The 25,138-nt window shown below is 47.4% G+C and overlaps 2 protein-coding genes across 3 annotated transcripts in view; one reads left to right on the plus strand and one right to left on the minus strand.

The window, feature by feature from the left end:
• CCDC148 (coiled-coil domain containing 148) overlaps window positions 1-18,645 on the minus strand; it is a 47,774-nt gene extending 29,129 nt beyond the window's left edge. Inside the window, exons 1-8 of the mRNA XM_059476488.1 lie at window positions 18,496-18,645; window positions 7,219-7,298; window positions 5,561-5,682; window positions 2,377-2,480; window positions 1,724-1,806; window positions 1,400-1,563; window positions 1,047-1,142; window positions 775-956 (exon numbers count right to left, since the gene is read on the minus strand). Of these exons, the coding sequence (XP_059332471.1) occupies window positions 775-956; window positions 1,047-1,142; window positions 1,400-1,563; window positions 1,724-1,806; window positions 2,377-2,480; window positions 5,561-5,682; window positions 7,219-7,273 (806 nt within the window). The 5' untranslated portion in view covers window positions 7,274-7,298; window positions 18,496-18,645. The remainder of the gene's footprint in view (window positions 1-774; window positions 957-1,046; window positions 1,143-1,399; window positions 1,564-1,723; window positions 1,807-2,376; window positions 2,481-5,560; window positions 5,683-7,218; window positions 7,299-18,495) is intronic.
• Window positions 18,646-18,807: 162 nt separating this feature from the next.
• Window positions 18,808-25,138, plus strand: part of PKP4 (plakophilin 4) — a 66,062-nt gene continuing 59,731 nt past the window's right edge. The window contains exon 1 of one of the 2 annotated variants that reach the window (XM_059475875.1): window positions 18,808-18,882. The gene's annotated coding sequence lies outside the window, so the exon portion shown is untranslated. The remainder of the gene's footprint in view (window positions 18,883-25,138) is intronic. The other variant, XM_059475876.1, reaches the window with a different exon arrangement.

The following is a 25,138-nucleotide window of genomic DNA, read 5'->3' on the forward strand; positions in this document are numbered from 1 at the left end:
GAGCTATATACATATTTTGTATTTCTTTGTGATGACAATTAATGCAGAGATCCAAAATTTGTGATAACATTGGACCTTTTTATCTGCTTGATAGATAAAAGTCCTGGAGGTGTGTCTTGGAAAAAGACTGTACTTCTCTGTCATAATCTTGCTAGTGTAATTACCATAGAGAAGGAGCAATTTCCGTTCCTGCAAGAGCATATGCAAAGAACATTTGATGCACACCAGATCGTTGGTTCCTTAATCCACCAAACACATTGTTTGTTATTTCAGCTGATCACCCTTGCAAGGCCTGCAAGCTTCACTGCAGCTGTGAGAGCACCGAGTGCCCAAGCCCAGGGCTGGGCAGTGCCTGCCCTGCTTGCACAGAGCAGAGCCACACCGAATGGGACAGCCACCCAGAGCACAGCCCAGGTACTCGGCCCATCCCTGCACAGGTGTGGCAGTACCTGCACAGAGCCACCCAGAGCACAGCCCAGGTACTCAGCCCATCCCTGCACAGGTGTGGCAGTACCTGCACAGAGCCACCCAGAGCACAGCCCAGGTACTCGGCCCATCCCTGCACAGGTGTGGCAGTACCTGCACAGAGCCACCCAGAGCACAGCCCAGGTACTCGGCCCATCCCTGCACAGGTGTGGCAGTACCTGCACAGAGCCACCCAGAGCACAGCCCAGGTACTCAGCCCATCCCTGCACAGGTGTGGCAGTACCTGCACAGAGCCACCCAGAGCACAGCCCAGGCACACAGCTCAGCCCTGCACAGGTGTGGCAGTACCTGCACAGAGCCTCCAGCTGCTGATCCACCTGCTGCAGCTTGGCGCCGTAGCCGCGGGCGAGCTCCTGGTACTCCTCCACCACCAGGGCCTGCAGGTCAGGGTAGGGGCACTCCAGAGACACCAGCTCGGGAGGAACTTCAAGGAAAAGCCCGTTTTTATCTTCAGGAGAGTGCTCCAATGCCTGCGATGGAGAAATGCTGCTCAGGGCACTACTCTGCATCTTATTTACCCCTCAATCAACCTCAACTTCAACTCATAAGGAAAAGCTTACGTTTTCTTTGTACTCTTCGAGCTCCCTTTCTAAAGCCAGACTTTCAAGGATGAGACCTTCCAAAATTGCCTTCTGTTGATTCTTCATAAATTTGATCTATTTCATGAAACACGTTACTGTTACTCTTTCTCTTGCTATAATATGAAAACTCTTATTTAGAAACAGAGTCAGATTTCCAGCCCTACACTGCTACAGTTTTACAGACTCCGGTGAGCAGATTTACACCATGATAAGAAGGGGGGTTAATGGCTAACTCTGCATGTGAGCTATAATCTCAAAGTTCAACAAAAAATAAATTAAAATGCCAAAAATATGGTGATAGCAAATTGTAAAAATAAAGTTAAAACACCGACCTGCTGTAGCACCTCAGCTGAATTGATCTTGGGTTTCTGACAAGATTCTTTTGAGAGGTAACGCTGCACTTGAGACAGCTTGAGTTTCAGATCCTCCTTGAGCTGCCAGACAGGAACTAAAGTGTTTGTTTGATAAGTGTCCCACTCCTTGGACAGTTTCTGCTCTGTAAGAACATAAAGCTTTCTCAAACACACGAAAGATGTGACACAGCATGTGCTATGTAAATCTAAACCTGTCAAGGAAGGGATTAAAAAACCCAAACAAACAATCAAGATAATGATGACTATAAAAAAGTAATTAAGAAATTAATAAAAAATTCTTACCCAATTCCCTCAAATCAAAAAAGAAGTTGTTCTTATTGCTTTCTTCATCAAGAAAAGTCTTCATTTCTTCTTCTGCTTTTTGCCTGAAGGAAATCAATATGCATTTTGCAGAAAGACCTAATTTCTTATTCATTACATTTGCAAGAATGATGAGCCCCAAATACCCCAATAATTACATTAAAAAGGCGATTCTTTTCCTAGGAAGGTATGAAGTGAAGGCCTTGGACACAAAGGTGGTAAAGGAGCCACAAATGCTCTTGTTGAGTACACAGGGCAGTGCACAAGGGCACTGTTAATGTCCCCTGTTGTGTGACCTCAACACACAGCCTAGAGACAGCCTCTAAAGGAACTAAAAGGCATCTGGAAACTTTTGATATTTTTATATTCTTACAAAGACACAGGCTTCAGATGCTGCAGATCAACTGAACAGCTCTGGGAGCAGCGCTCCCTGTTCTCCCTGCCCTCAGGTGAGCTCCTCGTGTCACAACCCCTCTCCACGTGCATCACAAACCTTCCTTCCCCACACAAAACACCTTCAAATCAGGTATTATAATCTTTTTTTTCTCAGAGTCCCTCAAACCAATTATGCCAGCCCAAAACCACTGTCTGCTGGTCTCTTTAGCAATCACTCATTCAGGGTCCTCAGCCCTTACCTGCTCTCACTCAGTCTTTTATACTCTTGCCACCACACCTGACGATGCTGCTTCAGCAGCATTTGCTCTTTGCTGATTTTTGAAACTTGCTCTGCTTTTTTAATCTGCAGGGAAAATTAAAGGTTGTGTTTTGAACATATTCAACAGCTTTATCAAATGCCTTCACATGGAAACTTTTAAATACAGAATGATAACCTAATAAAAAAAAAACCTAATAGCTTTTTTTAAAACTGTGTTTTTCTAAAGAACAATGGGGTCAAATGTAACCAATTTTCATTAAATAAGTTTGTTGCATTTCAAATCACAATTGATGAGAGGAGAAAGTGAAAAAAAAAAAAAAACAGTCCATTTTCTTCTTTCCTATCCCATTCCTATGTCCCTGGAAGTAAAGATGAGGAAAGATAAACTGAAGAACAAAAAACACATTTTCTTACAGGTGGGAAGATGAAAGATGAAAATATGCCAAGAAAAAGAATTTCAAGAATGCATTACTAAAAAAGAAGTTTTTTACAAGATCTATCCAATTAGAGAGGCTCTCAAACTGAGAACTTCACAAAAACCTTGCTTCACACTTTGGATAAAACAGGAACACCTGCTTTTGGAGCAGATGGAGTTCCAGCTCAAAGCAGAGGGAAGCCTGCCGGGGGAAGGCTGCTCAAGTGGAACCAGACGACTCTGGCCAGCCAGCAGTGACGGAAAAAGGCTCAGAATCCTGAGGGAAGGGGTTTCCTCCGACCCTTCCCGCTGTCCCGTCTCTGGCCTGGGGGCACGCCAAGGACAGAGCTCCTGCCCGCGTTCCTTGGGGCTCCTGCACCGACCCTCTGTCCCCTCCCCAGCTCCCCCTCACACGGACACAACCTCGTCCTGCGCCACAACTGCAGCGAGGCAAGAAAAACACACGGGCAGGCCTTGTGTTCGTTCACATCAGGGAGAAACGAACAAAGATCTCACCCCACATCCAGTCCAGCAAAGCAGTGATGTTTCGGGTCAAAACTGCTGGGACTCCACTTGGCTCAGCTGGAAACAACCTGCAGCTTTCTGCCCAGGGCAAAGCTGCACAAAGCCACCAGGACCCCTCTGTGTCCACGCCACCAGAGCACTGAGCAAACACACCCAGAGACACAGATGTGTCTCCTCTCCTGCCATCCCACACCCAGAGACAGACGTGTCCCCAGCATGGCCCCTGTCCTGCCATCCCACACCCACAGACGTGTCCCCTGTCCTGCCATCCCAGAGACAGATGTGTCCCCAGCGTGTCCCCTGTCCTGCCCCTCTCCTGGGGACACCAGCGGGAAAAGGTGGAATTGCTCTTTGCAGCACTCACATGGACAAGGAGGGGCTTGAAAACTGCAATCACAGGGCCTCAGCCAGCCACCAACAAAGCTGAAATCCTGCTCCAGACACAAACCCAGCTCAGATAAGCTGAGTCCACCTGAAATCCTGCTCCAGACACACAAACCCAGCTCAGATAAGCTGAGTCTACCTGAAATCCTGCTCCAGACACAAACCCAGCTCAGATAAGCTGAGTCCAGAGCCTGTGGGTGAGCTCACCTGAAATCCTGCTCCAGACACACAAACCCAGCTCAGATAAGCTGAGTCCACCTGAAATCCTGCTCCAGACACACAAACCCAGCTCAGATAAGCTGGGTCCAGAGCCTGTGGGTGAGCTCACCTGGCTCCTGGACAGCCACACGGGGAGAACCCCACTGGAAGGGGGCTGATGCTCCTGCGTGGCACCAAACCTGCCCTGAGGCTGCTCCTGGGCGAGCAGCTGCCTTGGGGACACTGTGGGGACACCGTGGGGACACCGTGTGCCCGTGCCTGGGACACCAGGTGGGCTGGGCTGCAGCTTCAACACACGAGTTCCACGCCTTCAGTCGCTGTGTTACAATACCTTCGCATCAAAGATAATGTCTTGCTTTTATTGCTTACATATTTCCACACTCTAAAAGTTAGTTATAGTTTCCTCTATTTCATGAAACATTACTGTTACTTCTTTCTCTTGTTACAATATGAAAATCTTATATGAAATCAGACTTAGCAAACAGAATACTGTATTTAAAGCAATTTGAAAATAGTTACATCTGCAAACCAATTCTAAGTGAACTAAAATTTGAAAATAGTTACATCTGCAAACCAATTCTAAGTGAACTAAAACTAAGTGAAACAAAAGTTGAAGTACCTTTATATGTAAAGTTCAACATGCTCTTGAAATTATTTCACAGCAACAGCATTGCCATTTATGTATAACTGCTGCAATATTACCTTTTTTCCCTGTTGGGCTGTCTTTTTATTTCTTAAGCAGTCAGCAGCTGATTTACCATTTGTTTCTTTGCTTCTACCTCAAAGGAAGAAGAGCCCAGCTCTTCAAAATCTGAATGGCTTGAATCAGATGTGTTCCAGCTACTGTGTTCCACCTCCTACAAAAAGTAGTAGGTGGAACACATACTAGTCTCTCTGGAGTTTCCACCATACATATTTTACTACCTACTCAGTAGGAAAACACTTGAGAAGGTGAAAAAACAAAAGAAAGATGAAAACATAAAGCTTGAATGAATTCAGTAGAATTTGGTATTGCCAATCCATGACCAATATCTGCCAGAATTGTTGATATATGATACTTATGTGCACTAAAGAAGCAAAATAATAATAATAATAATTTATAGTGTATTTTTTTCTCTCTCATTCACCCACCCTTCCCTAGCATTAAATAAGGCTCCTCTTGTCTTTACCCCTTGAGATGTTCTGCACTAATTTATACCTTTCTGTCTGCTCCACATTTGCATTTTATGGCGATTAAACATTTTTAATCTTCTTTGTAAGACCTACCCTCCACTTGAGTTTTGGAAATCCTCACTTCATTTCTTTTTGTTTGGCTTTTTTTTCTGGATCAGCCTTCCCTTCTCATTTAATCACTCAAATTCTTCATTGCCCCCAGGATTATGTAATAAATTTGGGTGAATTTCCTCAAGGCAGTAAAACACAGATTTTTCTTGTCTTTTGAGGAAGTAGAATCCACACATACCTTGCATCCCTGATCCAACAAAGTCCCCACATTGACATTAACACGTCCAAATCCCAGTATAGCTATGATAAACTTTCATATCTGACCCCCTCTGGCTGAAAGAAATAAGGTCACTGAATTTCAAAAGCATTCACATTACAAATAAAACAAAAATCATACCTTTAACTGAATTTGTGCAGAGGCCATTTTTGCCTCTGCAGCGAGTTCATACAAATGTTTGTAGTCAACAGGTTTGTACTTCTGGCTGCAAGGAGCATTTCTGGCAGGAACCACCGAATTGCCTAGTTATCATATAAAACACACAAGGACATTTCAATTTCTCAAGAAATAATTTAAGTGCAAGGCATAAAATGAAAGCTCTACAGATAGAAATCAGAACCAATGTTTTCAACACTAGAAGTTTTCATACCAATATTGTTAGTTGGTGAATGACAATTTGAAACAAACAAACTAATACACTAACATCAAAATTATATAAGAAACAGTAACCAGTTGTTTGTTTACAAAAAGTTAATTTGCCAAGTCTTTAGTTTACATGTGAATTTAGTTATCAATTCATTTTAAACTGCATTTACAGGCATTGTAATAACTTCTAATACAGATATACCTAAATTTCAATAAATGCATCCTTCTTGCACTGATTGGAAAGCTGCCCCAATGGTTTTTGTAACCTATGGGTTGAGCAGCAGGAGTAGTTTTTTCTGGAAGGTATAAATTTGAGGTACAATTACAATTGTAAATGAACTACCTGAACTCTTGCCCTGGCACACAGATACTCAGTCATTCCACATAAGCTAGGAGGCTTACAGGGATCAGGGATGGGCATTTCCTTACAATCTCTGCTTTGGTTTTCCTTGGTAGTGAAATTGGCTGTTATGTTTCACATTCCCTACTAAGCTCTGTGGCTGGCAGTGCTGTGCCTGACATGTGGTTTCACAGAGGGGCAAAAGGTAAAATAATTCCTGCAGGGCCATCCCAGGGCGCTCCTTCAAGCCTCCCCCAGGGTTTCCATTTGCTGCATGCCCACACCAAGCTGACAGCACCTCTCCAGATGATGCCTCACTGGGAAGGGCTTTTCCAAGCCCCCTGCCCTGGGACAGGCACTGAATGGACAGGAGCAGCCCTGGGGAGAGCAGCTTGGGGATCCTGTGGGCAAAAATCTGGGCATGAACTGGCAGGGAGCCCAGCAAGCCAGCCTGGGCCTGGCCTGCAGGAGAGGCAGCGTGGAATTCTGGAATTCAGTTATTGACTCATTTGATGAATGGTGCTGGGGTAGGTGCTCTGCCCCTCTGCAGAGACCAACACTGAGCTCCAGGACACAGGGGGACAGAAACCTGGCCCAGAGACCCTGGAAATGGCTGGAACATTTCTCCTGCGAAGACAGGCTGACAGAGGAGGGGATGTTCGGCCAGAGGACACTGCACACAAACTTCATTGCAGCCTCTTGGTATGTAAAGGGGGCTTCCATGGGAAACAGAAAGGCTCTTCACCAGGATCTGCAGTGACAGCCTGGAAGGAGGGTTGGTACAGAGAGGAACTAAAGGAGGAATTGTTCCCTGGCAGGGTGGGCAGGGCTGGCACAGCTGTGGCTGCCCTGCATCCCTGGCAGTGCCCAGGGCCAGGCTGGACACTGGGGCTGGGACACCTGGGACAGGGGGAGGTGTCCCTGCCATGGCTGGGTGGCACTGGGTGGGCTTTGAGGTCCCTCCCAACTCAAACCATAACCAGGGTGCTATAATAGCTCCTACATGAGGCTATTCATTGCAGAGTATTTCATAAGGAGTCAACAAAACAATTAAACATGATAGCATACATACCTTCACCACCAATCCCATGAGCTAAAAACAATGCTCCATCGTCCAGTTCATCCATTTTTATTTTTTATGTATTTTTATACCTGTTGAGAAACAAACATAGGTTTTGAGAACACCAACATTGTGGATGCAATCTAAAAACACTTTCAAAAATATCTATTGTTTTTTGAGAAGAGGTACATCTCACTTAAAATGTAATTAGACAAATTCCTCCAGTTTATCTTTCATTTTAGGAGAGATTTCATGTGCCTCATACCATTTAGCAGCCAGGAAAAGAAAATACTATTTCCTTGATGAATTTGTAATGCTGTGACATAGCTCATCTATTCTTTGCTTTATGCTTTTCAAAATATGAGTCCCTCAATCCAAACGTCAGATCAGGTTTTGACGTGTGCTTTGCTTTATAGAAATTAAGCCTGGAAAGATCAGTCTTTCCTTCTTTTGGAGACTGCCCAGGTCCCTTTAACCCCTCTGTAGCAACACCTGTGAAACCAGGGCAGTTATTTGGGCAGCAGCGGCTCAGCTCCTGGTGAGCAGCACGCATCAGGCACCCACATCATCGTGGGTCAAACGGGATGTGTCACATGCAATAAGTTACACAACACAGTAAAAAAATGTCTTGCATGTGCCAGACCCCTTACTTTCAATTAAGCATGCATTGGTGTCATCCCAGGTCTGGCACAGAAATAAAAGCAATAGTCCCACCTGAGGTGCTTCAGCTGAACTGAACCAACAGCTGAGTCACACCAGAAAGGAAAGGCCATGTCCAGCAAGGCTCCCCACGAACCCCCTCCCTCAAACCCAGCCACACTGTGACAAAATTTCATACACACAAAATTCCAGCTCTTTGTCACACCTTTGACAGTTACCTGGTCCCACAGCAAGCAGCAACACAGCAAATAGTAGAGCAGCAAAATTTGTTCATTTGTGGAGCTATTTCCTCACTGTTTTAGTAGGATGAGCTGGTCTATCGCTACAAATTCCAAGGATGGCACAATGCAACAGGAAGGTGGGAAGGCAGACCAGCAGAAGAAATGTAAGGGGGACTGTTCTGACAGAGAGCTATTAATATCAGCCAAATAAAAAGGTGAGACTGCAGCTGAAGACAGTTTACAGTGCACTTTGCTGTGAGCTGTTTGGCACTCTGCATCCAGCCCTCTGCTATAGACAGTCTTCCTGTGCCTGCTTTTTGTGTTTTCTGATCATCTGGGCACTGCTTCTACTGACAAACTTGGGGAGGGAGTACCACAGTAACTCTCATCTACACCATACAGTGAGGGCAGAAATAACACTGATGGAAAATTGGGCATACTCAAAGCCCTAAGAAGATTGGATGCATCACAGGCACTTCCCTCTATTAAAACCTTTTATTACTGTTCCCTGTGCAGCTGCCGCATCAGCGTCACTCTCCTGCATTACACATTTGGGGAGCCATCATCCTAATCTGGGCCCATCTGGCCAGCTTTAAATGACAAGCTTCTAACACAAGACACGCTGTCCTTTTGGAAAAATAACTATGGATACCAGAAAGATTAGCAGCAGCAGAGCTACCCCTCTGCGTTATTTATTTATTTGTTCATTTCGCAAATTGTTAATACCTTCTTTCTGCTGACATGTTTCTGATTTCATGTAGTATTTGAGCAAAACTTCACACATATTAAACACATATTAACCTTAGCTTCACCTCCTTTCACAAGAAACCAGGAATATATCTCGAGAACAGAACTGATGCAAAAAATTTACTGGCCATTTTCTGTAAATTTAGGGCTACTGTACTTGATGAGCCAAGTCCTTAATCTCTTCTAGCCAACCCATTTCTCCCTTCCACAATGATGTCATACGTTTGTATTTGATCTCAGCCTTTCACAGGCATTATTTTCTGTTATTCAACATTATGAACTAACTAAAACACTGAAAGTGAATGCTAAGATGGTTCTGGAAAAGGACAAGATCCATATAGATCTGCATTCAGTAGCTTCAGTAACTAATAAACATACTAATCAAAATGATAAAGGCACTGCTAGTTACATTTATTTCTGCTTTAATGCAGATATAGTTAGAAACCTCTCAAATACTGTAGAGGTCCATCTAAGCCCAAATTCCAATACTTTGCTCAAACTTCATTGCTTGCACTAGTCTGGAAGTCTTGATGCATCTTAAAAAGAAAAAGTGCACAAGATCAGCCAGCCACCAGGCAGAAGTCCTTGTACATGGAAATCTGCCCCCCAAGAATGCCAAGTCAGCTCTACCTGCCGCCAAAAGCAGCTAAATATTTCAGCAGCAGTACAAAGCACAAGGTTTACCAAATCTCTTCTTCTGCTCCTTTGACAATTTAGCATTTCACTATTCACTGAACTCTTTTAGGCAATAAAAACAGTCTCCTAAAAGATTTCATCTCCAATTCAACCAAACTCTTCAGTACATTCTTAATGTGAGCCCTTGCTCGTGTCTGAGGTATGTGACCTATGTTTATTCTTACATATGCAAATAGCCAATGTTGAGGCAAGACTCTCCTTCGTTTAATTTAAATAGAAATTAAACCCCCCAGCGTCAGCCAGCATTCCTGGAAGAAGCCAAGCCTGGTGCCTGCCACATTCTGCTCCTGGGGATGAGCCAGGCCCAGCTCCACAGGTCAGTGCTCCCAGTGAGTTTCACCAGGGATTTAAAAGAGCCTAATCCCACTGTCTCCATTCAACAAGTTGTTTGCATGCATAAACCTTTGCAGATCTGGGTCACCGGTGCCATTTTCCCTTGCAGCTAAAGTGCTGCTCATCAAGTGAGGGACAGATGGATTTCTGGCAGGGAGGCACAGTGCTTAACGAGCCAGACGTGCCTTTTGAAACACAATTTCTTGTGCATGTTTTAAATCACTCACGTTATCAAATGCAAAAATCAATAGTATGAATCAAGTCTTCACAAAAGGGAATTCGGTAGCATCTCCAGGGGCAGTGCAGCAGGTGCTCCTCGGGTTTGTGTGAAGGAAGGCTGCAGAACCCTGTGACAGCAGGTGCCACAGCCCTGTCCATGGCTCACCGGGTGTACTGCTGGGGCTGCACCACCAGAGAGCCAGAGCTGAACCACAGACCCACTGAGAGCAGCGTCACCGGGAGCTGGGATTGTACTTTACAGCAGAGGTTCCTAGAAAACACAAACTCGGGAAAAATCCCCAAATTCAGGAGTCCCTTATTCTCAGTGCTCTCTTTTGGATATCTGGCTGTGTCTTGAACATTTTGTGGAAGGCTTTTAAAAAGATTTTAAAGTTTAATGGAAACGTTAATCACTTAGTTACTGCATGCTTTCATTTAAAAAAAAGCATATTAATATGCAGTTTTTGAACCCTCTGATCCTAATTATTGTTAAGGAAAAGAGGCAAAGATTTACTCCCATTGTAGGGTGTGGAGTACAAATAACAAACAAATAATGAGCTTGATCCCTTAATCAGATCCTTTCTGTTCTAGTTGAACTAACTATCTGAAAATGGCACCCATCCAGAATGTGTTAATCTTGCAGCAGTCAATCCTTTCCACAGGAAGAAAATACACAGCATAATACTTCTATCATTCGGTGCCAAAACAGTTTCTAGAAAAGTCCCATCGTTTGATTGTAATTTAAATTTACATTCCCCTAAAGAAAGAATTATAGCTCTCTTTGAAATAAAGTCAAGTCTCAGAAATGGTATGTTCCCAAAAGAGACACAGTCCTTTTTGTCTATGATAATCTCATTACTTCCTCATTAAGTAAAACTTAATCCAAATTAGGAAGATCAATTTGAGTAACACTTAAAACAATCAGCTTCATGGACTGCTCTGTCACACTGCAGGGGTAGGGAATAGCTCATCTGCTTTCTGAGGATCTGCACATCACAAGGGAACTCCACTTCCCCTCCATTCTTGGAATATTCTTAGAAAATCCAAGAGAAAATAAACTTTAGGAATACTTAGAAAAAACAAACAGATAAAAAAGGAAGTAAATGCTTTAGAAGTTGGTAAGTTGACACAAAAAGGGTAGGAAATGAAGTCACCATGTCACCTTGGATCAAGTGAGTCAGCTGGCATTTTATGTTGTTTAGTTTCAAAGAAAACATGCACAACCCATTTCCAGTGACCAGACACAGCTGGCCTGCTGCAGCGAGCACACCTGGCAATTGCAAGGTTTAAATGAAAGAGCATGAAATGAGAAAGTGCTCTGATGCTGTGAGTATTTAATCATAGAACATGGGGGGTTGGATCTGAAAGCTCCTCCAGCTTCCCCTGCCCCAGGTGCTGCAGCCCCAGTGTCCAGCCTGGCCTGGGCACTGCCAGGGATCCAGGGCAGCCACAGCTGCTCTGGCAATGCCTGGCATGTGCCTGCACAAACATGGACAAAGTCCAGCTTGGCTGAGCTAAAGGCAAAAATTCTGAGGCATCATTTACAGAAACTTACAAGAAATTTCTGTAACACAAGAGATTTGCAGAATTTTGTCATATGTTGTTTTTATTAAGGTTCTGTTTTGATTTCTATTTATTACCTCCATGTACAACAAAAGCTAGGAAATGAAACAATATGCATGAATATATGAAAGAATGATTGGAAGACATGAGGCCAAGTTATCCATTACAGGACCATAAAATTTTCTCCATTACTTAAGACATAATGAACGTTTAGTTAAATTGACCTGTGACTGCCTGGCCCCTAAAGCATACCTGCTATTGCCTAGGCTGTGTGCAAAGGCTTGTTTGGAATGGTGCAGCAAGCAACTCACCCCTCTGCTGCTCTGTATGCATCAGAAAAAACACTTAAATCTATAGAATTCACTTAGCACAACAGAAGCAAAGATGCTGTTACACAAAACTGCAGAGAATCAACATTCCCTGCAATACAACAAAGTACCTGGGCTTTGCACTTCTATTATCAAGAGGCAGAGGCAGGATTTGCACTGTACCACAGGGATTGCAGAAACAGATTCCACATGTAACACCACTGGGCCAGTGGAATAAGGATGCAATTTTACAGGCAGGGTTAATGAAGGAGCTAGACCTCAAAAGGAGCTGCAATAGATCAGTGTGTTCTGCAAGAAGCATCACATGTACTGAACCATCAGATACTGAAACAGTCAATACTAAGTAGTAGCAGAAGTTCAATGGAAGACAGTTTAAGAAGCTCAGAGCAGGTTGAAGCCACTGAGTCAGTTTAAAAGGAAAAAAAGAAGAACAAAAACATACTGAAGACTGGACTTAAAAAAATCTGTGCAACATATTTAATAACTGGATTCCAGTTGTTAAATCACAGCCGCATTGCTCTTCAGGTAAACCAGCCAATGTGATTTTGTTTCCATTGCTGCAAAATGCACAAGTGGAAATACACAGTTTGAGAGTCATGATTGCTTTATTTTCTGTATCTAGCTAGGTCTCAGATTTTGTCAAAGCAAGAAGGGAAACAGGAATCAGGTTCCTTATTTAAGGAATTAAAAAGGTAATTTTAAGTTTTCCTCACCTTTTGCACTTGCCTCTGCCTTTACTGTTGCCTTTTGTGCAGTATTTTTAATGAAAGTATTTCCTCCTACCCCATTTTCATGCTAGCTTAGTTACTGATGTTTTTTACCTAACAAACCCAAACCTGTGTGGAAGGGTTCCCTACCCCACTGCTGGAGGCCTCTGCCTCGCAGCCCTGCTGACAGACCAATTTCTGCACGCATTTCCCAACGCACTGCAGGCACAAGTCAGCTGGCTTGGTCCGTGTTGCTGGCAGAACAGTCTAACAGTGCTTCAAGAGCATGAGGCCCTGTCTGAATAAGCCCAGTTTCTGCTCAAGCCAGGACATTTTTATTCCCAGTTTAAGCCAGAGAAGCAGCGGCCGTGTGGAGCTGCAGCCCTTGCCCACTGACACTCCGGAGCACTCCTGCATCTCACCCGCCCGAGTGCGGGTGGGACACAGCCAGGGCACGCCCCGGGGGCAGAGAGGGCCCTGAGGGACCCTGTGGGGCAGCACTGGCACCAACTACTCTGTGGCACTGCCCTTTAGCCAGCACAGATGATTTTTGTCTGAGCAGGGCAGTGGGAGCCAGAGCACAACGTTTGTCTGCAGCCTGTGAGAGACAAGCCAGAGGGACAGATAATTCATGTGATTTAGGAGCCACTGCAGCTTATTTTATCAGGAGCATCAGTATCATTTTGTACAGCTTTTGCCAGCTCTGCTAGGCCAAATTCCCAGAGTTATGTGCAGGGAAGCATTTGGCACAACTTCACTTTAAATTATTGCATAATGCTGTCTGATATCTTACTACAAAAAGCAACTCATTCTTGTCTGGGGCCTCACAGTCACAGCCATCAGAAATGTACAGTCCATAAACATGAATTAAATAATCTTTCTGCATATACACTCTCTTTGTAGCCTCCTTATTCAAAAGTATCTCTAGATTTCAGCCTGACATTCTGTATCCCTGGTCTGGTAAGAAAGATTACAATTTGGTTAATTTCTCAACATTTTTTCCAGCCTCATATACAAACTAGTAAGAAGATAGGTAATATTTCGTTCAGCAACTGCAGCAGTTGGTAGAAACTGCAAAGGATTTTAGCAGACCTTCCCCTGTCCTTGAGCAGATAGAAGTACCTGCATTGCCCGGAGCTGGGGGGCTGAGGGATTTTTTATTTCTTTGTGGGTGGGCTTTGGGGAGAGTTGTTTGGGCTTTGGTTGTTTTTGGTTTGTTTGGGGGTTTTTTAAGGTTTTTTTACATGACAATTACAAGCTTAGGACTGAAAACCCACAGACCAGACCAGCTGCTGATGACCTTGTCTTTACTGGACATCTCACTCGGCATTTCCTGCCATCTTTTCTCCAAATCCTTCCCTTGGCTGTTGCCAAGCTGCCTGCTTATTTCCAGTGCTGCAGTATCCTGGAGGAGCGCTGACTTACAGGTGCACACCTGATTTCGCCATTAGCTGGCTCCAGCAGCACAGCTCACCTAGGGACAGCCCTTCTCGTGCTGCCCCACACACAACGCCCTCCCTGTGCTCCTGGGACCGTGCTACAGCTGAAACAATGCTGGGACGGGATTCACGGGGCTTGCCAGGACAGGGGACTGAGCTACAGCACAGGGCAGCAAGCTGCTGCTCCTGGAACCCCCTCCATCCTGCTGGAACAGGTACCCAGGGCAAGAGGAGCCCCCACTCCCGCTGCGCACGGGTGCTCGCACATTCCTTGTGCAGGCATCGCGGGCAGCAACGGCAGCTCTGGAAAATTGATCCAAATGAGAAAACAAGGGCATGTATGTTGTCATCTTATTGCAAAAGTTCCATACCCTTTTGGTGATTTCTCATGGACAGCTCCTCACAGCACTGACTCCTTCTTCACAGCACAGCCAACAAACTCCAGCTCTCTTCACCACCAGCTAACCCACTCTTTTGTAGCACTCATGCTTATTGGACACAGCTGTGGCCTATTAAGGGCAGGCTTGTTCCTAATCCTTGGTAATTAGTACAGCTGCAGCTCCTCAGGGGTGAGATTACCTTCTGCACTATCTTTATTTTCTCGCATCCTATCCCCCCACACATGTACGCCAGGGAGGCTCCTGGGGAAGCGGGCCCGTTCCACAATGCAGCTCCCTGCATGGCTGCAGGATCCTGTTGCTGGCACTGGGAAAGCTGCAGAGGGCGTTATCAGTGTCATTACAGGGCGTTATTGTCCTTCCCGGGGCAGCTGGGCTTGAGCCAGAGCACGGGGCCCTGCAAGGAGGGCCGGTGGTCATGCTGAGCATTGTGCATCACCTACAAGCAAATACTCCCACCCGATGCTTCAAAGCCATGCAAGAAAGAAGGAAAGTGCAAACAACCTGTCAGTATCCAATAGTTTTTCCTCACTATTTTGTTTTACCATTGGGAAAGAGTAATATCTACCCACAGCAGAGCAGTAATTTTGAATGGCACTGTCTGAAACAGAACATTTCTATACAAGCTCTCAATGAAAAAGCAAAGTGTCAGCCTACCACTTTCCTCAGAAATATACCTGTTAGGTGCCTAACCTCCCCAGTGAAACAATGAAAAGCAGAACATTTAGTGCTTTCTATACCAAATGAAATTACAGTTTCAAAATTACCCAAAATCAATTGTATTGTGATTGACTGAGTTGCTGTGACATCAACACAATGGCTTGCAGTAACTTTTGAAACCAAATTGTAGGTTTTAATGAGAGGAAAAACCCCACAAATCTAAATAACTCCCCCTGTGAATGCTAAACAGCTGTTCATGGCTTGTGTTAGCCTGCCATGTCATCACTCTTTTCTCCAGGTATTTTTTCCCCCAAACCTTCATAATTTCAGTATCTGGAAGAGATTACAGTTAAAGCAGGTAGCATTAAAAAGCTTCCAGCAGAAACCAAACCCCACCCCCAGCCTCCCCCAAATAACCACCCAAAACCAAACCAACCTAATTCACAGGAACAAAACAAAAAACAGAAAAAAAGAGAAAAACAAGACAAAACAAAAAAAAAAAAAAAAACCATCAAGAAACAAAGCAACACTGTTTTTGTGACTGATATTTATCACTGAAATTAAAAGATAGGCATGTTAATATTGTGCAAGGGCTGTAAACGTGTGTGGAACATATATATAAACAAGACTCGATTAAGGATAAATTTCAGGATAGATTAAACAAAGCAGAAAAACATATTAATGACTGGAAATGCTGAAGAAGCACAACAGCAGCAAAACAACTAGCAAATACCTGTTAACAACATTGCCATCTGAAGCACTGGAAGGTGAGCACAGTCAGTCGAAGGGGCCAGATTTAAGGCTCAAGAGAAACCAGTACAGTCCCAAAGGAAAACGTGAGACTAGGCTGTTAGGAATTGCAAACATAGTGGAATCATGGCTTCCCAAATGAGAATGATACAGACATCACACTTGCAAGTCGCATCCAGAAGAAGGTGAATAAAAAGAAAATGCATTTGTTTGTTGCCAATTTTAAAAATTATGTAAGAATTTAAGGATGTTTTTGACAAAGGCCACTTTCAGCTAATAGGATAAGAAATCAAAGAATCAGCCTCCGTGCGGCCCTTTGCATTGGAAAGTTAACACAGGGTGCCTTTGCATAGCCTGTGTCATCCCTGTTGGACAGGGCTGCTGCACTGGGACACACAGCAGGCAATTAGATAATGTATTGGCTGCTCAGGGTGCCAAAACAAATACACCAGCTATGAGGGGATGACTAATACTCGACAGAATGAAACAGCCTTCCTCACTGACAGTCATTCAACAGATTTCCAAATCTGACAGAACCTCAAAATGTTACTTTCAATTCTTTGTACTTCTTTTGTGCCAAAACAAACTGACTCGAGTTCCCCTTCTCCTTCCCAACAGCATTTCTTACCCTTTCCCATCCCACCCCAGCAGGAAACTCTACAGCACAGCCAGACTCTGCAGTGCATGGCTCTGCAGGGCACCTGGGGCAGCCTGTTCTGATCACCCGGGGCCAGCCAGAACCGGGAGGGCTGGGGATCCTGGGGATGGCACTGTGCCACACCTGCCCCAGGCTGTGCCCTCCACAGGCAGGAATTGTCCCTTCTACTGAGGGGCAAGTGAGCCTTTCCCAAAAGCTGTTATCTGTGAGACCCAAGCCAGCATAATAGGAACACCCAAATTACAGGTGAAAACCAGCTGAGACTGACTTGAAGCTAATTTAATTAATCCAGTACACCTTCGGTAAAACCAACCTTGCAACTAAGGAAGGTCACAGTTCTCACACATCCTGCACTTTCTCTTCCCTTTATTCCAGATCTAGTTAGTTCACATTTTATCTTTCCTTCACTCCAGCTCTCCACTCTCATTTGACCCTTTCACCACTTATTTTATTTCACACCTACTACTCTTTATTTTCCTAAGTTTCTACTGTCATTCCCCTCAGCTTCTGTTTCCCATTTCCTAGACAGAGACCACCATTTTGGTTTGGTAATATTTCATATGTAGTTCACATGGTATAAATCATGAGATTTTTCAGAGCAGTGAGGACTCAAAACTCCTGTTTACAGCTGCCAAGCATTTTCCATGTGGATATCATCATAATGTAGGAGTTCCTACTGCATTATTCAACATACAAATAATTATACAAATAGCAACAAAGACCTCAGCGATTAAATATCTTGCCAATAGCCTACACGGTTTGCACGTAGCAGAGTACATTCCAAGTGGGAAATTCAGAGAAGGGACTACATGAGTTTGGAGGTCGCTCTCCATGTCCACCTGCCTCCTCCTTGTTACCCACAGCTCCCTCCGAAACAGGGGCTAATGATCTACCTGCAGCACCAGCACCAATTAAACCCCATCACGAGTTCATGTGTCCTTATGCCTAAAAAAGCCCTATGGTTCGCCCCGTCAAACACTAAACCGAAAAACTGAGCTGGATGGAAAACAGACACGAGTTACAATGCGGATACTCTTGTCACGTTCCTTTACAGCAGGCTTTCTACACCATCCGCATCTACGCGACAGGGGAAGAGGGTGAGTAAAACAACCTCTTGAGACAGCAAGAGCTGCTGATTCAAGTGGCCATTTGGTTTTGGCTCCTCTGAGCCATTTACAGCGTCATTCAATGAAGTGGAGAGTGTCGATCGCTATCGTATCTGCGGGGCGGGAGGAGAGAATAAGTAAATGGAAAACCTAGGCCACACGGGACAGTCTGTTCGGGAAGGAGAGGAATGGCCCCAGCCAGACCCCCGAGACACACCGAGATGGTGAGTCCAGGACATGCATGGGATGCAAAAAGTTCATCAAGCATTTAACACGCCCAAAGCCCGTTATTGAAATGTTTCACGGTGATTTTAGGGATACTGGCTTTTCTTTTCTACGTCTATGATTCCTCACATGCCATCAGGAGAGATCAGCTGCTATTGGAAGCTTAAAACGGTAGGATGTTAAAACCCTATGGAAAGCCTTTTTCCATCTTTCCCAAACACCTGGACTGAGCCCGTGGGGTGTGAGCAGCGCCGCGGGCGGTGCGTTCTGCCGGTACCGGGACACCGCGGCTCACAGGAGCGGCAGGTCGGGCGGGGCCGCGGGCAGCCGGCCGCTCCCAGCTCCCTGCCCAAGCACGGCCGTCCCGCAGCCCGCGGCACACGGTGACGGGCACAGGGCCCGGCTCTGCGGCGCGGCCCCCGAGCTCCGGGCTGCTCCCCGCCCCGCTCCCTCGGCGGCTCCTTCGGCGGGGCGGGCACGCCCGGCCACCGCGGGCTCCCCGCACCGGCCGTTGTGCAACCGGCTGCTCCATCCATCCTCTCACACACCGCTCGCCCCCGCCGCGCTCGGACACTCACCGCGACGGGTCCGGCGGGTGGCGCCGAGCAGCCTCCCGTCCCCGCGGGCTGTCCCGGCGGAGCCGCCCCAGGCACGGGTCGGGCCGGGCCGGGCTGGGGTGGGGTCGAGTCCGTCCCGTCCCGTCCCGTCCCGTCCGCGCCGTCTCCCCCGCACGGCATCGGTAACCACGGTAACCTCAAGTTGCACCGCCATTGGCGGGTTTAACGCGGAGCAGCAGCCAATGGGGCGCCGCCCCAGGCCGCGCCTGGCCAATGGGGGTGGGCGCCGGGCCGGGCGGCGCGTGACGCGGCGCGCGGGCGGGGCGGGGCCGGCGGAGCGGGCGGCGGGGCCGCCACCATGGAGACCCCGGGGTAGGGCGGGCGCGCCCGGCGGGGCCGCTCCGCGCGGTGAGTGCGGGGCACGGGGGAGCCGCGGGCTGGGCTGGGGCCACCGCGCGGGAGAGGCGAGGGGGCGGCGGGGCGCGGCGAGGCAGGCGGCAAGGGAGGCGAGGCGGCGGACCCCGCCGGGGTATCGGGGCCGAAGAGCCGTCGTCTCGGGCGGCCCCGCGGGCGGAGCGCCGCGCACTCTCCGTGCCCGCGGGGCCGCTCGGAGCCCGGTGGAGCCGCCCGGAGGGGCCCTGCGGGCGGAGGTGCCGCCGTCCGGCCCCTACCCCGGGCGCCGCGCGGCACCGGGCGGGAGTGCGGAGCCCGGGCCCGCCGGTGTCCGCGGCCGCGCCGTGTGCGTGGGGTGTGCGCGTTGCCGCGGCGGGAGCCGCGAGCCCGGCGGAGCCGCTGCGGGCAGGGCCACCGGGCCTCGCCGTGCCCGCAGCGCCGCGCGGCCCCGGGCGCGGGGCCGGGCGGGGACACGGCGGGGGATGGCGGGGTCGGCGGAGCGGGCGCGGGGAGCCTGCAGCGCCGGGCCCTGCGTGCCCGGTGTGCCCGCACGGGGCGGCCGCGGGGCCCAGCGTCCGCCCCGGTGTCGTCCGGAGTGCCAGGCTTCGGCTGCCGCCCCGGTGCTCCCGGGGGTGCCGGGCCCCGCTGCCGCCCCGATGTTCCTTGCACGGGATTTAAATTTGGATTTTTCACCCTTCGTGTGACCGCGGAACGAGCCGCGCTCCCGTGGCCGAGTACCGGGAGCCGCGGAGCATCCTCGGCCCGCGCCCCGGGAGCGCGGCTCGTGGGGCCGTAGGAACTTGTGGCGGTGTTTTCTCCCCCGTCTCCGATGGCACACGCGGGGCCGGCAGCGGGGCGGCACGTGCAGGGCGCGGGCGCGGCGGGACAGCGGTGGCCCGCGGGGACAGGTGGCCGTGCCCGGCTGGCCGCGCCTCGGGCACGCTGCAGTGTGTGCGAGAACGGAAAGTGCTCTGCAGGTGCCGGTTACCGAGTGCGACTGCCGTGGCTTGGGCTGGGAGAGCTGGGAAATGAAGTCTCGCCGCAATAAAATAACTGCTGATGCTGAACCCAGGCTGTTTCAGCACAGAAGAACCAGAGCTGATGACTCCAGCCCCCTCTGGTCCATTTCTCCTCCCGGCTGACGCTCAGGAGACATCACCAGTTCAGGGGCAGAGAACGGAGTGTTTCTGAAGTGCCTCCGTTTGCCCCATAGACCTTTGTACTTTTTTTTTTTTTTTTCTAAATAGCCTCCTGCTCCCTGTTAATTTTACATTAGTCATTGCTTCCAGATTCGACTGTTTGAAGGAAAAGGTGTGGTTGGACTGAAAGCACTAGTGTTGCATGAGCTGGCTTTTCAGTTTTTTCAGCATTGACAATTTTTGATAAATTGGAGTTTAGAGATTAGTAGATTACGAGGATGATAATGTTTCCCCCTTAACTAATAACTGTATTTTTGAGGTCAACATCAAATAATTTGTTCATTGCGATAAAGATATGGGAACCTACTAAATGTGCTTGTTTAGTTTATGAGGAGACAGTAATTCAGTCATGTTCATCATATTTAAAGTGGTGGGAGTGTGTGTTGGGAGCAAAAGCTTTTTGTTGTCATTTATATGCCGTAATGTTTCTGTTAAACATTACAATGTTATATGCAAGTAAGTGTAACATGACTGTGAAAGGTAGGTTGCAGTAACTTTCTCCTTCTGTGAACTGCTCTGTTGCTGCTGAAATAAGATGCTATTAATATTTTTAATTAAGGTTGAAAAGCTGATAGGCCCTTTCCAGTAAAAACTGTGTCTTTTTCCCTTTCATCTTGTTAGATGTTCAGCACAAATAGCAGTACTGATACCAGAAGTTCTGCTTTGAAACGCAGTTGGAGAAAGTTTTGTGAGAGTCATCTTCTATGAGAGGGGAGAATTTGTTAATTTCTTAGAATGCCAACAAGAGAACACCTTTTGGAGTTTGCATTTTTATATAGTAATGCAGGATCCTTTTATAATGAACAGTTGAATTCAGTCCCACAATGTAAGCAAGTTATAGGATGCAGTATCTTTTTATGGAAGCTTCTTGCAATAGCAAAACAGTGTCTGTAGTGCATTTGAAGTATTTTTCATATTCAGTGGTAGCATATGCTATGTACAAATAATAATAATCTTAATTAGTAATGTGCGTTTGCTGTTTAGTGTAGAAATCTGCATGCCCTGATAGAAGACTCTCTGGAGAAATGCTGCATTTTAAATGAACAAAAAACATAAATAAGAACTTCATGTACTTCTGCTTCACTTTATGTAGATTATTTCAATACATTTAGTATAGATGAAGAGCTAAAGCAGTTCTAAACTATGGGGCTGTGTGAGTAATGTCTACCTTTTGTTATGGGGATTTTTTTTCTTAATTTTGATGCTGAAAATAATCAAGTCCTGTAACATTTGGTTATTTGTTTGGTGCATAAAAGCAGTGGCTAGTTCAGGGAGTTCAGTGAGTTTAACAGTAGGCTAGTTTGCTTTAGTACCAGGTTTAGTACTTAGTGTAATGTGGTACAGAAAAGTCTCCTAAAAAAGCAAGTGGAACTTGTGATACTTGTGTGGAAAAGCGTAGTTGTGAGCCTGTCGTTGGCCACGGTCTGTATTGCTCTCAGTCGCTTTTCTGTCACGTTCAGTCGGTCGGTGGGTCCGGTGGGTTCCGTGGAGGTGCTGCGGGTGAGCGGCGGCGCTCGCGGTGCGGCGCAGCAGAGCGGTGCCCGGAGCAGAGCGTGTTCCTGGCAGCCTGCCGTGGGCTCAGACCCCGCTCCAGGAGCTCCCTGCCCTGCAGGAGCAGCCGCTCCCTGTGCCAGGGCTGCCCGGAGCTGCTGGAACAACAACGTGTTCTGCTACCTTGCACAACAAGCATGTGGACATCTCCCCGGGAGCCTGTGTTGGTGTGGGTTCAGAATTTTGGAATTTTCAGCGTTTTTGGTTAGGTTTGGTGCTTTTTTTTTTCTCAAGCAAAAATAAGACATGAAATCCTTATGATTATGGCATGTACTGTCAGTCCAAAGTTAAACTGGTTCCAACTTTAGTAATGAGGTGGGAAAGGAGAAAGGCCGGGCAAAGCTTTGTGTGCAAGTGACCAGAAACCAGATGTGAAACTGGGCTGTTGGGCATGGCCAGTAGCTATCACTTGCTACTTGCCTCTGCCTTGATAGCAATATTGCTGACAGCAAGGCAGTTCAAATGCTAGTGAAGATGGGGAGTAAACACACAACCACAGCCAAGCCCAGAGCCAGGGCCTGTGGAAATGGCCCTTCCCAAGGAGCAGGCTGTGCTGGCCCTGGCAGCAGAACTTGGGAATGGAGCTGGAGGGGATGATGGCACCGAGTGATCTCTGGGCATGCTTGGGAGCTTTGCTGATTCTCAGCTGCTTTTCCTAAGGCCTGCGAGATGTCCTAGTTCATTGGATAACTTCTCATGTTCTTTTATCCAAACAGAATACTCATTTATTCTGCTCGGGGGAGGTTTGCGGAGGGAGGGGAGGAGGTGGATAAAGACAGCCAAAAACTGCCTCTGGTGACCTTCCCAAAGCTTTTGCTTACATAGAAGAAAATCCCAGCGTCTTGTCAGTGAAATCTCTGCAGCTGGCAGCAGCATTCAGACCTTTGCTCCTCTTCCCCTTGCTGCCCTTAGTACCTCTCTCCTTTACTTTGAGGCAGATGACAGAGGCCTGGATTTCAGGAGGAAGGAAGGAGTCCATCACTTTCACAGAAGATTAATTATTTTATTTTTTGATAGTGGAATATCTGACTCTGTCATTGAAAGGGAAGGCTGAAGGAGAAGGGTCTGGGAGTGGTGTGTCACGGTGGCTCAGCTGGGCCATGGGAGGCTGGAGGCCATGGTGCTCAGCCATGGGGCAGCCGTGTGTGTGTCCCGGCCCAGGGAGGCCATGGAATGGCCGTGTGTGTGTCCCGGCCCAGGGAGGCCATGGAATGGCCATGTGTCCAGGCCCAGGGAGGCTGTGGGGCAGCCATGTGTCCAGGGCCAGCCATGTGTCCTGGCCCAGGGAGGCTGTGGAATGGCCGTGTGTCCAGGGCCAGCCATGTGTCCTGGCCCAGGGAGGCTGTGGAATGGCCGTGTGTCCAGGCCCAAGGAGGCTGTAGAGCAGCCATGTGTCCAGGCCCAGGGAAAATGTAGAGCAGCCGTGTGTCTAGGGCTAGGGAGTCTGTGGGGCAGCCATGTGTCCAGGCCCAGGGAGGATGTGGGGCGGCCGTGTGTCCAGGCCCAGAGAGGCCATGGAATGGCTATGTGTCCAGGCCCAGGGAGGACGTGGGGCAGCCATGTGTCCAGGGCCAGCCATGTGTCCAGGCCCAGGGAGGACGTGGGATGGCCGTGTGTCCAGGCCCAGCGAGGCTGTGGGGCAGCCATGTGTCCAGGGCCAGAGCAGCCATGTGTCCAGGCCCAGGGAGGTGACTCCAGCACAGGCTTGCCCTCCTTTCAGGATGGGCTGTGTGAGTCAGCCCTCCTTCCTGAAGAGCGAGTGGTGTCTGCGGGAACCGGCCCGGCCAGTTCCCTGCTGCCTGTCCTGCCTTTCCTCCCTGCCAGCGGCGCGGCACAGCCCGTGGCTGCCGGCATCCGTGGAGAGTGTCTAGGGCTGTCTTCAACTTTCTGGTCCTCTTCATTGCATCCCACTCTTACAGGAAAACAAAGATGACTTTGGAAAGCTGGGAAAAATCTGTTCTTTGAGTATGGCGTCTTTAAACAAGGTGCCATTTTAACAGAGTTTTTGCCATGCTTTTATTATACACGTGTTTTCCTACTTTAATTTTAAGCAATTTTACTGTATTAAGAAAAAGAAATTGCTGTTTTTCTCCAAAATGTTTCCATGACCATCTCTTACAGATCACCCCCCCTTTTTTTAACTTTGTGCAGCATTTTAGAGATTCTACCTAGCTAGGTAAGAAATTTCCTTACAGGGAATTGAAGACCAGTCAACTTCCTGTTTAATTGCTTTTAAAGATAATTTAAAATATGTCTTTATTTTAGTGGAGAAAATGAAACCATTGTTACTTAATTTGAGGGTCATTAAACCATTATTCAAGAAATAAGTAAAATTAACCCCCCCTCCATGTAGTGTTCTAACTGAAATGCAGTGTGTTTTTGTGAACCTTCAATTAACATTATAGTTGATCTAATGTTTTGATTGATGTGATGAATTCATTATTAAAGAGCAGAAAGGAATCTATTGTAAATTCTTTGAAGGTGCACAAGTTGAAACTTGCATTTTGCATCGCAGCTCAGTGGGGGGATTTTTAATGTATTTACTGTTTGTGAATGGGTTGGTGGTTGTGGGCAGTGCATGAAATGCCCCTGTGGCTATGGGATCTGTGGGATGTGTGAGGCAGGTGGTTCACAGCCCCTGTGCAGGCTGTGGGCTGAACTGGCCTTCAGGGTTTGCTGAGTTTGTGCAGAGTGGTTTGGGGCACCAGGCTGCCATTCCCTGATGAGTGAGATGCACCTCAGAGCGTTGCATGGGGGAGCCCTGATGGGATTTGCTCGTCTTGGGGCACCTCTGCTGGCTGGCTGGCAGTAGGGGTAGCTGTGCATCAGGCTGGTCCAAGAAATGCCCTTAGACTGACTGGGGCCACCTCCAGCAGTTTTCCTAGTGCAGGTAGGGCAAGGAGTAGCACAGGTCTGGGAGCAAGCGAGGAAAAGAAGGAGCTGTGATGTGATGCCAAATATCACCTTTTGTCCTATGAGGTCCAGCTGTAAGGAGCAAGGAAGAAGCATTAAACAAGTTCTAGATTTCTGTTTGTTTCTGTGGGTAGCAAAATCAAAAGCTCCTCATCTTCTGTCTGTAGTGTGGCAAGCCAAATACTGTCATCTGGGATATGCTTTTAACAGGTTTTTATAAATGGACTCAAATGCTTTGCATTACACGTGTCCAAATAGAAAGCACCTAATCTATCCCTTAGTTTGCTCTGTATGATGTAACTTAATGCCATCTGTGCTAGAAATCAGATGTGAATGGGAGATTTCCATTTTGTGGTGGATTTCTGTCCTCTTTCCCAGGAAGGCAGCCGCAGGCGATGCATCCTAGATGCTCTTCAGTTCCAAACCCATGTTCTTCACTGTCTTGCCTTGGCAGAACTTCCTGTTGTGTAGCCTGGGAGTTAAGTATTGGCACATTTGTTATCATACAGGTAAATCTGATTGGTGAAAACTAAAACCACAGAAACTCACCTCTCTCTGAAATGGTTTCAGACAAATGATAATTCTTTAACTTCCATGTCAATATGACA

This window comes from Ammospiza nelsoni, chromosome 7, assembly GCF_027579445.1.
Source record: "Ammospiza nelsoni isolate bAmmNel1 chromosome 7, bAmmNel1.pri, whole genome shotgun sequence".
NCBI classification, from domain to species: Eukaryota; Metazoa; Chordata; class Aves; order Passeriformes; family Passerellidae; genus Ammospiza; species Ammospiza nelsoni.